This window comes from Miscanthus floridulus, chromosome 13, assembly GCF_019320115.1.
Source record: "Miscanthus floridulus cultivar M001 chromosome 13, ASM1932011v1, whole genome shotgun sequence".
NCBI lineage: Eukaryota > Viridiplantae > Streptophyta > Magnoliopsida > Poales > Poaceae > Miscanthus > Miscanthus floridulus.
The window spans coordinates 59027887-59044963 of NC_089592.1; the positions used below are offsets into that span (position 1 = coordinate 59027887).

Here is a 17077-nt window from a genome sequence, read left to right on the forward strand (position 1 = left end):
TCCTGAACTTAAATAGGATTCAAGTACGATATCTGGACAATGATGAATATATAATGCAGCAATTGGTTCGAACCAATTCCTATACTTAATGCATCATCAATAATAAGAGATACTCAAGATGTTTGTAAAAACATGGGAGACTTAATATGCTCTGGGGCTTGCCTTTTCAGGAAAGAGGAAGGACGGTGGTCAGGGCACTCGGGCAACTCCTCCTCGGCAGGCTGCTTCGTCGATTTCCTTGCACCTCGAGCTCCTCCTCCTGGTTGGCTCCCTCGAACTCCAGCAGCATCACTCCCTCCGGCACACCTATTGCATGAATGTGCAAGATAAATATCATTGATGCACATGAACGAAGTTAGGGATGCTGGGGGAATGCACATGCTTCACTGCAGTCCGCATATTCCAACTTAAGCTCTATTCAAATCACTTTAACTTACCAAGTTTATACAACCTAATGTATAATTGCTCATCTTCAGTTAAGGACCTAGCACCTGCACCTAAGCATGTTCTCAAGTTAGGCTAGCACCTAAACAATCAACAAGAACATTGCAACAAAGCATACACACAAGTATTTGTATTTCAGCAAAATAGGAACTATATAGCAGTACAGTAAGCTGGCCATAACTAGAGATTTAGAAAGTCCAAATGACATGAAACAAGACAATTTGGAAAGCTTATGAAATTGTCTACAATTCATTTTTAGACCTCAAGGCATGATTCTAATCTTTACCAGGTCAAATTCTTTAATCAACAGAAATCTATCTTCACAAGACAGAGAGCAGGCAAAACTGTGATCCAATTTTAAATGACTATAACTCCTAAACTACTAGGCCAAATGCCACCAAATTTTAACAAGAGCTAGATACATACGTTCTCTACAACTTTTGTATTCACCAATTTCCTAGAAAACTAAATTATCATGGGGAACTTTGTAAAGTCCCCAGAACTATCCCGAAAGACACGATGCAGAAAAATAATTATTAACTTATGTTGCAAACATATAATTGGACAAAACTAGCTTTACTCACTCATCACACATGTCACAAGAACACCAGAAAGTAAGGTGTTCACCATCAACTCATTTCTTTTAATGCCTTTCTTAATTTATTTGATTAATTAAGAGAAATAACAAACATATATGAGAACTACACCATTTAATCTATACAAATTACAGTATGTACTACATGCTCCAAGTAGACTACTATAAAAATTTCACATCATTTGAGCAATTATAACAGCCTACACAAAAATGATAAGACATAATGGCTTAAAATGACATAATTAGGAAACCTTAGTGAAAAGTGTCAAGCAACAGATTTTATATTTTTCCTAGCATCCTTAAGGTACTAGGATACTCCCCACAAAATTTCATGGTCATTGGATTCCTAGATAATTTACAAAAATTCACACAAGGATCATTCAATGATAAAAGGAAAATCTATAACTCAAAAACCATACATGCAATGACTCTCAAATTTTTACCAGAGCTTCTACTAAGCAAGAATAGCTTACCAACAAAATTTCATAATTTTTGGAGGACAAAAACTCAAGATATAATTTAAACAAGTTTGCATGCATTTAAAAACACATTTCAAGTTCCTATTTAATTCATCCAAAATTTCCACTACAAGTGTTCATGTCATATTTTTCCTAAATACTAGACTTCACTATTATCCTAACAAAATTGGAATCACCCCATTTGGATCTACCAATTTGGAGATATACATTTTACAAAATAGCATCAAAACTAGAATATTTGAACTATCCTATTGCTCAACGGTCACTGGCAAGCGGGGCCCTCGGGTCAGATGACCCCACCGGTCAGCGAAAGGAAACAGGGGAGGCAGGCTTGCGACGGCGCGGTAGCGGTGAAGCTCACCGATGGTGGCTTCACCTGCGACGAGAACGGCACCAACGTGACCGCCTAAACCTCACGCGTCGATTGACACCCTATCCACCAACTCTACCGACCCCTAAGTACCCCGACCACGGAGCTCGATGGCTTAGGCCATGGCACACAGCAGCGCGCGGCCGTGTTCTGGCTCAACGGCGGTGAATCCTAGGACTACGTCTTCGAGGTAGACACTATGGCTCAGATGGTTCCTCATGCAGCGCACTAGAATAGGCAGGAAGGGTTCGAAGGTGGCCGGCCACGACAAGCGCCAACTCCGGCGAGGTACGGCCATGGCGACGGCGTCAGGAAAAATGGCCAAAGGCCCTCACCTACGGCTCGTCTGGCTTAGCTAGAAGGTCGATGAGGTAGAGGAGGACATGATGGAGCTGTGGGTTAGCTAGAGGTGGCGATTTTGCGGTGGCGAGTGAGCTAGGTGATGGCGGCTTGCTCGGCAGCAATGGTAGGGGCGGTGGCTCCGCTTTGGCTAGCGGTGGGAAATGAAGGAAGAGCAGGAAATGGAAATGTGAGCTGGGAGGGCAGAAGGGCGTGGGCTCTTGCAGTGGACAGCGGGCAGCAGGTGCCAGGCTGGCCATGACGCATGGCCTGCGTGGTCAAGGCAGCCAGCTGATGCACTGGCACCACGTGGCGTTCACGCTCTGTTGCCAGTCGGCACTATAGACGTGTTTTAGTGAAACCGATCGAGCCTGACAACGTGACTTGGCGAGCTTCAAACTCACAATCCGAGATGATCTAGGCTCTAGTGTAATTGACAAAGTTGGACATCGACATGTGAACTACAACTTTTACAATTGGAGCTCAAGCTAATTCAGCTTGGTTTTGGAGCTACAAGTCTAACAAGTTGTGTAAATGAAACTGAAATCCAGTCTTCATACTTAGAAAATTTCTAAGTGTTGAATACAACCCCAAAACTGACTTGTGGGACCTTTTTGAGCATATTGTGCACATTTTCATGACTTGGCTTCTAAACAAAGTTTGTTCCTTATAAAATTTGCTACAACTTTGCTTTAGGGTGCTCAGACATGCAAACACTATAAGCTATACTTTTTAAACAGTCAAACTCAGGAGCTCTAGGGGTCCATAATGGTCAAACCATGACTTGGAAACCTAATTAGGCAAAATGATCAACATGAACATTGTTCCTAATGACTTTCTAAGTATAACTAAGTTGCTTAAGAGGATAATTAGCCACACCACACATTGGTCACACCAAAATCAAGCATCACATGCATTGAAACAAGGAAAAATAAGTGAAATGTTACCTTTGTTTCAAAGTCATGTTTCACATGTTTTATGATTTTGTTGCATAGTACTAATTAACCATGTTTCACTAAAGTGAGTTGCACATGTTGCACTTAAGTTTTGCACACTATTCATTTCATAAAACCAACACACATGAAATATAACAATATGTTGCAATGTTTTGAAAACATGTTTCATGCAATATAAGCTCATGAATGGATGCATGATGCTCATGTTCATGAAATGCAAGTGCAAATATGGAAGCCAAACACCAGGGGTGTTATAATAGTGAGTAGCATAGGCTAAAAGCATTCGGATTGCTTCAAGCCTAGCCACTGATGCATATGTTTCTTCAAAATCCAAGATCTCTACTTGAGTGAAGCCTTGAGAAACTAGTCTTGTCCTTGTTCCTTGTTACCACACCATTCTCATCTTGCTTGTTCTTGAAGACCCACTTGGTGCCAATCATATTGGTTTTGGGTCTTTCCACCAAGGTCCAAACTTGATTTATCTCAAAGTTGTTTAGCTCTTCTTGCATGGCCATCACCCAATCCGGATCACCAAGTGATTTATCTACCTTGAGAGGTTCCAAAGAGGAAACAAACAAGTAATATTGACAAAAATTTGCTAAATGTGAACGAGTCAATACCCCTTTCGAAGACTCCCAAGGATATTGTCAATGGGATGATCCCGTTGTATAGTTTGCCTTAGCCTTGGGTGATCAATGACTTCTTGCTAGTCTTCTGGACCTTCATCTTCATCTTCTTCAAATAAAGGTTGCAGGTTTTGTGCATGAATTGGAGTGGAATCAGCTGCTACTGTTTGAGGTGGTGCGGCACTGTTGCTCTGTAGCACTACTGCATTAGGTATGTCAGTGGATTCTTGAATAGCAGCAACTTGAGGAGTTTCCACCTCTATAGCCTATACTTCTTATGGTCTTATATCACCAATGGCTATTTGTTTGATTGTCTCACAAGGTGGTTCCTCATCACCTACAACACTTGTATCAACTTGCTCTACTTGAGAGCCATTAGATTCATCAAATGTACACATCTACCCCAGTTTCAACTCTCCCGGAGGTCTTGTTGAAAACACGGTAGGCATGCTCATTTGATCCATAACCAAGAAGAAAACCTTATCAACTTTAGGGCACAAATTTAGAGGTTTTGGGTTTCTTGTTAAGTATAAAACACTTGCACCTAAACACTCTAAAGTAAGACACCTTTGGTTTGTTACCAATTACAATCTCATATGAAGTCTTCTTCAACATCTTGTGTAAGTAGAGATGGTTGATGGCATGGAAGTGGTGTTGATGGCATCACACCAAAAGATATCTAGGATCTTGTATTCATCTAGCATTGTTCTTACCATGTAAATCAGTGTCCGGTTCTTCCTCTCTACTATACCATTTTATTGAGGGGTGCATGGAGTTGAAAACTCATGCTTGATGCCCTCTTCATTAAGAAATTCTTCCACTTGAGTGTTCTTGAATTCGGTTCCATTATCACTTCTCACTTTCTTGATTGGGAACCCAAACTCCTTTTGTGCCGTTCTAATGAATATCTTCACTTTCTCTTGTGCTTGACTCTTGTCATACACAAAGAACACCCAAGTGAAATAGGAATAATCATCAACAATAACAAGACCATATTTGTTACCCCCTGATACTAAGGTAGGCGACCGGTCCAAGAGGTCCATATGAATTAGCTACAATGGTTGCTTGGTGACGATAATGCTCTTTGGTGGGTGAGGTACACCTACTTCCTTTCTGGCTTGGCAAGCGCTGCAAATCCTATCTTTCTCAAAATAAACATTTATTAGTCCAAGGATGTATTCACCTTTTAAAAGTTTGGCCAAGTTCCTCATCTCAACATGGGCTAGTCGGCGGTGCCATAGCCAACCCATGCTAGATTTTGCCACTAAACAAGTCTCAAGCTTAGCTTTACTTTTGTTGAAATCAACTAGGTAAAGCTTGTTCTTTAATCGACCTATAAAGACAATAGAGGAATCCTCCCTTCTAAAAACTTCCACACCCTTATCCGTAAAGAGACAATTGTAGCCCATCTCACATAATTGAGAAACGGACAAACTACCTCAACCAATCAACATGTAAAACATTTGTAATTGAATGCTCAAGGGTTATAGCAACTTTACCAAGACCAATCACATCACCCTTTGAGTTGTCTCCAAAGACAATGTTCTCATTTGAGTGTGGCATTGGGGAATATGATGAGAACATACTCCTTTCCCTGGTCATATGATTTGTACATCCACTATCAAGCACCCAACTTGATCCATCGGAGGAGTATGCCTGCAAAATAAATTTAGTTCCTTGATTTAGGTCCCCAACTAGACTTGGGGCCTTGCATGTTAGTCACAAGTATCTTAGGAAACCAAATAGATGTATTCACATATACATTTGTTTCCTTGCCAACATATCTTGCAATAACTTTATCACAGCCATTGCATTTCAACACAAAGCATGATGACAAACTTTGTTGGGGGTGCATGGGCCTTTGGTTGATACACATACTTGTTTGGAGTCACCCACATGGATTTCTTTGCTTCTGGGGAGCCTGCTTTTGCTTAGGCATCATCTTCATGGGATTAGTCTGATTGGGAGCCCAATTGGTAGCCTTCCCTTTTCTATGGGGTGTGACACTAGTCGCTCGCTTGCACGGCACTGCACACATTCAAATCCATTTACCAACTTTCTCTCATTGGTTTTAGCTCCTTTTGTATGCCCAAGCCCATCTTTGCTTGAGGGATGCCTTCCATTCTTGTATTGTGGCCTTTTTGGTTCCTCCACCTTCTTTCCACCATGATGAGCTTTTTCATCCATGCACCCTTTTGCTATGATCTCATTGAGCCTAGCAATCTCTTTTCTCATAGCCTCCATATTAGCAAGGTTAGTGGAATAAGTATTTAAATCAAGATTATAATATTTTCTACAACCTTCTAGTGGAGGGATTAGAGGTTTCCTTTGCCTTAGAAGGATGTGAGTTGTTGTCCCAAAAAATACCATATTGTAGCTCAAGTTCTTTGTGCTTTTCATCCAAGTTACAATATTTTTTTCTCGCGAGCATTATGTGCTTTCTTTGTGATAGCATGGTCCTCCTGCTCTTTGGCCAAAGCCTTGCGCAAGGATTCCACCTCACTTCTCTCTAATGCAAGAGCTTCCTTGCTAGCAATATAGAGATACTCTTGCTTGATAAGAGTTTCCTCTCTAGATTCTAGCTCAGCTTGAACACTCTCTAAATCCTTCATTAGCTTAGTGATGAACAATTTGGTCTTGCTATCCAAAATTTTAGTTATGTTATCAACTTCTTCATCACTAAATACATCATCACTAGAGTAATCACTTGTATCACTACTAGAGATGTCACTAGGGGGAGGAGGTTTGGATTTTGATTTGGGTTTTACCTTCTCACCCTTTGCCATGAGACAAATGTGAGGGGAGTAGTAGTTCATCATCGGACATATTGTTGAAGAGCCTTGGTGTGGAGGATGGCTTGTGAATAGCCACGATTGCAATCTTCTCATCCTCCTCATTTGAGCTATCTTTTGTTGAGTCCCATCCATGTCCAATGTGAGCCTCTTCCCATGTGCCTTTTGCTCTTTTTGTAGTGGTCTTGCTCGCTTTATTGTCTCTCTTGTAATTGTTGTCTTTGATTTCATGAGGACAATGAGCAATGAGATGTTTGGTGCTTCCATAGTTATAGCATAGCCTCTTCTTCTTGTTTGGAAACTTCCTCTTCACTACCTTGTAGCCTTGCTTTTTGAGCCCCTTTTGATACCTTCTCAAAAAGAGAGCAACATCTTTTACTTTCTCATATTGTTCACTATCACTTTCATCTTCACTTGATGATGATGTTGTCTCACTTCCTCTTTGACTTGCTTTGGTGCTTTGGGCTTGCTAGTTGATGCTTGCTTGTTGGACTTAGACTTGCTTGTAGAGAGCACTTAGCATCCCAAATTTGCAAGATGTAGAGTATCCTAAATTTGCAACAAATCAATTCTTACATTTCTTACTTTGTCAACCCCTTCATGTACAAGATGTAGAGTATCCCAAATTTGCTTGGCCACATCAACTCCCATGACCCTATTGTACTCATCACCATCCAAAGCACTTAGCAACACACTTGTGGCTTGACCATTTAGATGAATGTTACAAATTTCAGTTCGAGTTGGATTTTTGGGATCAACCGGTGGCTCAACACCATTGCATACAATCCCAAATACCCTGGTGAAGACCTACAAGATAGGCTCTCATCAAGTACTTCCACTTGGCAAAGTTGGTCCCATCAAAACGGGGCAACTTGCCCACGAGCACATTGATGAAAGATCTACGATCATTGTTAGTCACAGAAGAATAATCAAAGGATACAGCTGCACATTTGTTGTCACCGCCCTTTCCCTTGCTCTCCTTCTTCCCACCCTTGGATACTTGGTAGGACTCATCATCATGTCCATCTTCGGTGCTACTTGATAGTTCACTTCATGAAGTGTTGCTTGATTTCGCTTCTTCAAGTTTCTTCTTCTTCTTAGCTTCTTCTCTTCTCTTTCTTGCTTCTCTCTTCAGCCTCCTAGCTTCTTTTCTTTGCATCTTCTCTTCAAGCTTTCGCTAAGCTTCTTTCTTCTTTTGCCTTGCTTCCCTTTTCTTTCTTCTTTCTTCTTCTTTTCTTTACATCTTTTCTTCTAGTCTTTTGGCCTTCTCTTCATTGAAGAGGACAACAGCGGGAAGCGAAGTGCCTGCTATTGATGCACTTAGCTTACTGCTATCTGTATCATGCAGCTCCACATCTTCAGGGTCAACGTACATGGCTTGCACATCACCGGCTCCTCCTCCGGGCTCCATACCTCATGCTGTGAAGCTCAAACAAGGTAATCGGCTTTGATACCACTTGTAAGATCACTGGCTAGCCTAGAGGGGGGGTGAATAGGCCTATCAAGACAAAACTTAAAAACTACTATCAAATTCTATGTGGCACTGCTGCTCGATGCAGCGGCATTGCCACTCTGGACGGCACTGCCGCTCACTCGCGCGACACTACCGCTCGCACAGATGATTGGGGTGATTACAAACCTCCCGGGGCTACCACACAAGTTGGCAAGCTCCACGGGTGATGCTCTAGCCGACTAGGAGCAAGCTCCAAGAGTAACAGATGCAATCCACCTGGCTTGAACGCGAACCACGTGCTCTAGGAGTTGAAGATCAGTTGGAGCAGCTCTCAATCGAAGATTTGAGGCTCAATGTCCCAAAGATTTGGAAGGGAATCCAGGGAGAGAAGCTTGGGAGCCTTGCAATGGAGAAAGAGGAGCTGCTCTAGTCGCTGAGTCGTGGAAAAATGGGCGAGGTTACCATTAGAGGGGATGAGGGAGAGGTAAAATATCCCCTCAGCCAACTGTTATTTTTAACTCGTGGCAGTGCTGCTCGCCCGAGTGACAGTGCTGCTCGAGTGGCAGTGCCGCTTGCTTGAGCAACAGTGCCGCTCTGCCTAGACAGCTCAAAAGACGAGATTGCAGAGCTTGCTGTCTTAGCTGTGTTTTGAGGATATTTTGGTGGGTATTTGAGCACATGGTTGCACATTGAAGCTTATACATTGCATCCCCTTTATAGTGCGGCTTTTCCTAAACTCAAATTTGAAATAAAAATGAATTTAAATGCCATTGAGTCGATTACCGCATCCTTTGGTAATTGAGGGCTTCACCAACACATGTATTATCCTCCTTTTCATTTTACCTGCTTATCAACTTAATAAATCTCATTAGTCCTCTAAATATGTCGTTATCATCACCAAAACTCACAATAGGGCTTGATTGCACTTACAGAGTGGCTTATTGAAGCAGAGATGTTGTCCTATAGAACAGTCATTAGAAGGAAAACCCCTATATGAGTTCGACTGCTAGTCACAATTCTATGAGATGTGGGTAATCTCTAGATACTCATGAAAGGCATGGAAGTGTGACTTATATGCTTGAAAACAAAGGGGAATGCTTGTAGCAGCCTAGTATCATGAAAGAACTTTGGTGAAACTCAATTCGCACAAAACTATCAATTTAAGTCATAATCCTATTGTTCAGTTGTGGATGTGTAGAGTCTCTGTTCTAGATGGATGTTCAACTTAATAGTCTCCGTCGAAACTCTAGTATATCAAATATTTGTGGTTTTAAGACTATTTTACTACGAACCCTACAATTTAATGGAGATTGTTGGATATATTATGGGCTTGGCCAATATAATATTTAATAAATCAAATAAACTCTATGGCCCATATTAATGCGCGATATATGGTTTAATACCATATGGAATTTTAACTTAGACGTTGACTCAGTTTATATGGTTGGACATTGTCTATCTATATTGAGAAGCTGAGAAAAGTATATTGGTATGCCACACGCGCGCGCTGCCACCGCCGACGGTTGGGCCGAGGCTGTGGCAGGAAGGCGAGCGGACGGACGGGGCTAGGTTTTGCCAATTAAATCACATAATTATGGAAGTTTCTTCCATTTTTAATTACCTGGCAATTTGATGATGGAAGTTTCCAGTAAAGCTTTCGATCAATATCTTGCTGGTTAGTATCATCTACATATTATTCATGCTTAGATCACACAAGCACATACATGATGTCACAAACCTTTTATTATTGCTATTTTCTGGATTAAATTATTACTAAAATTGTCTAAAATTCTAACATTGTGTTCTCGTTTAATTAGGTTCAAGTACTAATGTGATATTATTATCCAGTTTAGGTGCTCAAAGTGCATTTTAAGAGTATCAAGACCTAAACGAGAACGCATGATAATTTAGGGATGTGTTTAGTTCGTGAAATGAAAATTTTTGGATGTCACATCAGATGTTTCGGGGATATTAGAAGGGGTTTTCGGATACTAATAAAAAACTAATTACATAGCTCGCCTGGAAACCTGCGAGACGAATTTATTAAGCCTAATTAATCCATCATTAGCGCATGCTAGTTACTGTAGCACTTATGACTAATCATGGACTAATTAGTCTTAAAACATTCGTCTCACGATTTCTAACCAAATTGTGCAATTAATTTTTTTCGTCTATATTTAATACTCCATGCATATGTTGCAAGATTCGATGTGATAGTTTAGGGTGAAAATTTTTTGGAACTAAACCATGCCTTAAGAATTGATAATGAAATTTACTCATTGGGTCTCACGTGTTAGGACCATGTCATTGCTAGTTCCGTTAATTTGGACTTATATGTGCGAGAAAAAAATATACTCACTCTATTCAGGAAAGAATGCAACTATGGGATTGCGTGCTGGTAAAAGTAGCCTATATTTAACCAAGTTTTTAGTGAATACTATTTGCATTTATGACTCTAAATTAATTCATTATAAAATACATTTTGTAATTAATCTAATGATATTTATTTAATATTATAAATATTAATATTTTTTATCTATAATTAGTCAACGTAAGATTCTAAAACGTGACACTGCATAGGTAAAATTGCATTCTTTCCCAAACGAAAGGGAATAACTTAGATTGTCTCCAACAACCGTGACCCAAAATACAAGACACATTTATCATTTGGAGAGCGTTACAGGTAAATGATTTAATGCTTATTTTTTATCTTCTCCAACAACAAGACCCAAGAAATAATTCTTTCTACAAGGAGAGAGGATACTCAAATTTAAGTTATGTCTTTTCTGACATCTAAAATTGGTCTTCTATATAAGTATTATGTTGGAAGCTATAAATATTGTGTTAAAGACCCACCGCAACGGGTCTCCTTGAGACGGCCTTAGAACACGCTTCAATCAATCCGAGTGGGACAGAAGACAATTTTGGTGTTCCCGACCGTGTCGTCAGTTGGTTGGCCGCCAAGCCAGTGCAACCGTTACGTTCCAAACTTCCAACTCAAAGACGTCATCAGCCTCGTGATCGTGCAAGGGCAGCAAAAGCACGGGTCGCCGAATCCTTTCCAGCTCTCGGTCGGCGGCTGCCCGCCCGCTTCAAATAGAGCCCAGGCCACTGCCCGCCGGTGGCCCGTGCCCGGCGCCAGTTTGTCCGCACCTGCACCCGGGACCTGATCTGCCGCGCCGGCGCGCCGTGCGCCGTCCTACGCAACACGCACGCCGGTGGCTGGCGGCGGCTCTTAAAAATACAGTGAGCCCGTTCGGCGCGGCGCGCGGGCCGAGCATTCGTATTTCGTCTCGACGCGGCCGCCCGATCTCTGGTGGTGGTGCGGCCTCACGGGCTACGAGCCACACAGAGCAAGCAGCCAAGCAAGCGAAGCAAACAAAGCTCACGGGGCGCAGCAAAGCCCCCGGGACCGGGAGCTTAGTTAAGCGCGCGGGCGCGGCACACGGGCGGCCAGATCGGCCTGCCGATGATGGCCGCTCTGCCGCGGTGGACGCCCCTCCTCCTCGCGCTGCTCCATGTCCTAATCGGCGGGGCGGCGGCGGCGGCGCCGTTCCGGGCGAGGGACTTGCTCCCGCTGCTGCCGCGGCGGCTGGCGTGGCAGCTCATGGGCGCCACGGCCCACAGCGCCGTCGACCTGCTCCCGTCGTTCGTTGCCGCCGTGGCGCCGGGCGGGCCCGCCGCCGCCTGGCGCGGCGCGTGCTTCGCGGAGAACCAGGCCGTACTCAGCCTCACCCCCGGCTCCGGCGGCGCGCCCGGCCGCAACGGGACCGCCGGGGGACTCAACAGCACCACCTCTGGCCTCGGTGGCGCCGTCCTCCGCCTCAAGGTGAGGGCTCCCTCACGCTCACATTGCCCAGAGCACGCAAGCTCATTACGAGTAGCAACTAGTGACATTTCAGCTGCGGACTGATTTATTTCTTTAGATTCCGTTCCACCGTAATCCTGACTCTAAATCACATATATATTTTGGCTGAATTATGGCTTCTCGATCAATAGCAAAGCGGACACATTGGCTAGCTAATTGTGTGATCCGAGTGAATTTTGACTGGGACTGTAAGAGGGACAAACGAATTTTGGATGCCTGAATTTAATAGTAGTACAACAAGACAAAAGAACACACATGTTTGGAACACGGATAGAAATAGAATGGGAATGGCCGCTGATTATTGTACATTATTGGTACCCGGTCGGTGGCAAACAAAACAATAGAAATGCCAAATCGCCAGTCTGCACGTCCGTGTCACTCTGTCCTGTAGTGACAAATATGAAGCATGGCTCCTAGGTTTTGTTTTTGCTTTTCTTTGTACCGGCTGTTGTACACTTTTTCACTTTGGAGACCACCTCGTTCGGCTGGTGCCATGCACAGTAGATTTTGGATGGTTCTGGATGATTCAATAGTGTGCTGTGAGAGAGAATAAGCTGAAACAAGCGGGAAAAAGCCGGTACTAGACCAGCCGTGTATTGTAACTGTAGGGCGAGTAAACAAAAACAGGCATTCTTTATACTCCATAGTATAGGATAGACTGGGATTACTATATGAGGTCAAATGCTTTATGACAACTTGAATTAGTACAAACCTAAAACGATTTACGATTTGGAACTAGGGAGTGCTAACACTAGTATCATGCTTTATGACAATTTTTATCTTTCCAAATGTTTCTTTGTGGAACAATGTAGACTGCTTCGCCTCAGAGCTGGACATGCATGGATTTGTATGTGTTTGCGACGCCATACAGGATAGCCTGGGATTACTATATGAGGTCAAATGAAAACCACACCTTTGAGATTAAAGCGTGGGAGGAAGCAGCAGAAATGGAATATGTACGTTTCTTTTGAAGGTTGACTTCTCTTTACTTTGGGCAATACCGCTCGGTGTTTCCCAGTAATCCTAATACTCAATGTGTGCACCAGGTAAAGCAGCATGGAATTGCCATTTTTCTCATGCCATCTGGAATGCTTGGGACATTGTTATCCTTGATTGATGTTGTACCTTTGTTTTCAAACACCGGTTGGGGACAGGATGCCAACTTGGCATTTCTTCAGAAGCATATGGGAACTTCATTTCAGAAACGTTCTGAGCCCTGGTCTGCAAATATAAGGAGAGAAGATGTACATTCGGGTGACTTTTTGGCCCTTTCAAAAATCCGAGGGCGATGGGGTGGATTCCAGACATTGGAGAAATGGGTGACCGGCGCATTTGCTGGGCATACTGCAGTTTTCTTGAAAGATGAGAATGGCACCCTCTGGGTTGCAGAGTCAGGCTATGAAAATAAAAAGGTAGTATTTCTCTGAAATTCTTAGTTCAGTTGATAACCTAGGACTTTGACCTATATGACTTAAGGACAATTGTAATGACAAATACAAAATATGATTCAGCATTAGCTATTTTACGCAGCAAATATTTGGTGAGATTTCCTGTTTTCTCGGTGTAGTGAAATGATATTAGCCCACCAATAAAATTCTCAACATTTGTTTTTCACTTTTTGGATATTTAGTTTTCACATAATCATAAACTCTGCTAATGCAAGGTCTTGGCATTCTTTTTTCTCTAGAAGACTAGAACTGATTTGATTGATGAAAGGTCCCATTACAGACCATCTTCTTTTATCCCACCAAGTTAGAAGTTGAATCGAATCTAAGAATACTATTACCAGACTTGATTACACCTATGTTTAACCCAAACAAGGCGGTTGGTAGATAGACTTTTGATGTAGAGTTTGGCTATGCGTCGCCTCATTATAAAAGAGTAAAAGACTATGGTAGAGAATGGAGCTTTCAGATCAGTTGTTAGTGCTATGGAAAATTGAAATTATACTCTCTGTTGTCAAACCTTAGTACTTAGAGCTTCATGCGCTTAAAATCTATAAGCATTTCGTCATATTAGTACTTGTTATTTTTTAACGATATCTGGCAATGATGGCAGGGTGATGAAATCATTAGTATGACTCCATGGGATGAATGGTGGGGAATGGCACTTAAAGATGACTCAAATCCTCAGATAGCACTTCTGCCATTGCACCCTGATGTACGGGCCAGATTCAATGAGAGTGCTGCATGGGATTTTGCGCAAAGCATGTATGGAAAACCCTATGGTTATCATAATATGATATTTAGTTGGATTGATACAATGTCAGATAATTATCCACCTCCTCTTGACGCTAACCTGGTACTGCTTTATCTTTGTTAAAACTCACGTTTGGGTTCCTTCTTTTCAGTTTCCTTTTTCATCATAGGCTTTCCTTCTGCCATGTCCATAATTTTATTCATGTTGGTATTTCACATTGTCATGTTTCTAAGATGACATGGATACATATTAGAAGTGCATTACCAACATTATCACCCTGAAGTACAACAGGAATTCCTCTTATGAACCACACCCACTTTATAAACTTGAATTGAAAGTTGATATATAATATGGGCGTACCCAGTGCAGAGAGCTCCCGCTCTGTGCGGGGTCTGGAGAAGGGTGTCAGTGGCAAGCCTTACCGTCGTCTGTGCAATGCAAGGAGACCGCGACTCAAACCCGGGACCTTCAATATGAGCATTCTAAATTTACCTGAAACTCACAAGCAGACAAGCCATTTGCTGACACCGCTGTAGATTGCTAAGCATTTGCTGACATTGAAAAACTTCCTATACAGAGCCTAGGTGAATTTTCTTTTGGTATCATTCATTCATGAGCAATATGAGACTGAATAGAGATAAATATTGCATATACATGGGTTTCTAAATAAGTTTTGAGCAATAAGAAATTAACAATGTAAGTATAATGTGTGGTGTTCTAAACAAGTACAGTGCTCGGACTCTGAGATCTTATGTACAAGTGCTAAACTTGTTCATTGTTGAGATCAAGATAAATACTAAGACTAAGTTCCATTTTGACCCTAGGTTAAGATTTTTCTATTTAAAAAAAAACTAATATATTTTGTCCTAGACATATCTTTTATCCACATAGTTTCATCTGTTCATATTATTGTTGTGCTGCACTGTTCAGTTCATGATATTCATTAATCCCAGGTAATGGCTATTATGTCCATGTGGAGCAGATTGCAGCCACGCTATGCTTCTAACATGTGGAATGAAGCCCTTAATAAACGGCTTGGGACTGAGGTATATATCAATGTCATAGCACATCACACTTGAGCTGATGGGGACTTGATGACGATTCTACAGTTTGTTTCTAACATGTAGTTATCCATGTGGAGTTCAGTTCTATGTTCTGTTTCAGTAGTCCATCTTGGTATGCATTATTCTATTGCAGCTTTTACAGTAAACCAGATGGCTGGGGTGTTCATTGTGAACTTGGTATTGATCTGTGGTTATTCTGGCCTGAAACAGGGGCTTGTCCTGACTTCTGACCAGTTAACTGCATTGCTTCTGTGAAGCAAGTAGTTTAGTTTATTTTCATCCCTTTTTATTTGCTATATCTACGATGGAAGTATTCATAGTGACTAAAGCTCAATCAATTGGCTGAGAAAACATAGTATCTATGCTTGGATGTAGAAACTGGACCTTCATGGGATCATTACAGAGACAGAGAGACGCGGCTTGTCTTTCAACCAGCTGCTCACCATACCTGAACGAGATGATTGGGAATACAGCGATGGCAAATCAACGACGTGCGTTGCCTTCATTCTGTCAATGTACAAGGCGGCCGGCGTTTTCGCGCCCTTCACGGACTCAATCCAGGTCACTGAATTCACCGTAAGTGCCTCTCCTGACAGGAAAATGACTACACACACAGCACTGATGAGCACTCTTATTTGTTTTCATTCATTTCACGTTTCATTTCCTGCACTGTTCTGCTGCATCCGGTTCAAGTGACAAATAAAATCCCTGGTTTTTATCCGTGGTAGATCCGGGACGCGTACATGCTCAAGATCTTCGAGGACAACCAGACGAGGCTGCCCAGCTGGTGCAACGCGGCGGCGGACAGGCTCCCCTTCTGCCAGATCCTCGGGGAGTACAAGATGGACCTGCCCGAGTACAACACGATTGAGCCCTACGCCAACATGAACGAGAACTGCCCCTCGGCGCCGCCCACCTACAATCGGCCATCGAACTGCTAGCTGATCGACGCAAGCATAGGCAGTGAGGTTAGCGTCTGTTGGGGTGTAAGCTAAGTGTAAATAGACCACGCTGTATGCTATTCATGCAGTGGTTTCACTTGCAGGGTAAGGCGTCGTACGTGCAGAGTATGTTGTTTGTAGGTGGTTGTTCGTTCAGATGCTAATTCAGCGATTAATCAGCTACGGCCTACCAGCAGCTGTAGAGTGCTTAGCCTTCGCTGCTGTAGAGTGATTGCTTGTGAAAATGATGACAATCATTCCAAAATTAGTGTGAAGCGGCCGCACATCAGGCCTTCAGTATGTTCAAAATACCTGTCCGTTTGTGTAATGCAAAGAATCTGAACATGAGACATCAGAACTGCTCCAGATATCCCTATCTCCTTCACCTACACACTTCAATTCCGCCACCTTGTTACTTTGGGCCCCTTCTGGAACTCTTCATTCACAGGAATCAGTTCAGTTCAATTTACAGGAAAAAAAATGCAGAAAACAGAAGTTCCGATGGGGACCTTAGTTTAAATCTTGGCAAATGTTCCAAAACACTTCCAAATGGAAGCAGTTCCCTCGTATCCAGTGGTTCTGTCAACAAGCATAAGACCCAAGCATTCTGTCACGGGTGATGGCGCCATCACCTGTGAATGAAGAGTTACAAAAAACAAAAGTAAAACGATTTCACGCATCGTCACTGCGACATCTTTTCAAACCATTTACTCTAGACATCACCACAAACTTACATAACCTCACAAGCTACCAGAAACACAAACAAAGAACTGAACAACTTTTCAGTAATACAAGCCAGCAAAGATTTCGCACACCTATGGACACATGAACCTCGTATCTAAAGTCTAAAGCCTTAATTGGGCATCCAGATGTGTGCTGTAAAATATACTTGCTCAACGCTAAATTTATTACATAAGTATGCCTTATAGTAGCAGCTAACATGCTAATAGC

The 17077-nt window shown here is 42.4% G+C and overlaps 1 protein-coding gene across 2 annotated transcripts; it reads left to right on the plus strand.

Moving 5' to 3' along the window:
* The first annotated feature begins 11173 nt into the window (after positions 1-11173).
* Positions 11174-17027, plus strand: LOC136501093 (uncharacterized). 2 transcript variants are annotated; one of them, XM_066496585.1, is made up of 8 exons: positions 11174-11883; positions 12735-12878; positions 12969-13334; positions 13981-14223; positions 15075-15167; positions 15561-15761; positions 15914-16153; positions 16231-17027. In XM_066496585.1, the coding sequence occupies exons 1-7, from the start codon at positions 11524-11526 to the stop codon at positions 16124-16126; spliced, it is 1620 nt and encodes a 539-aa protein (XP_066352682.1). In that variant the 5' UTR covers positions 11174-11523; the 3' UTR covers positions 16127-16153; positions 16231-17027. The 2 variants fall into 2 exon arrangements, with proteins under 2 accessions (XP_066352682.1, XP_066352681.1); XM_066496584.1 differs by having other exon boundaries at positions 11175-11883; positions 15914-17025.
* Positions 17028-17077: the final 50 nt, after the last annotated feature.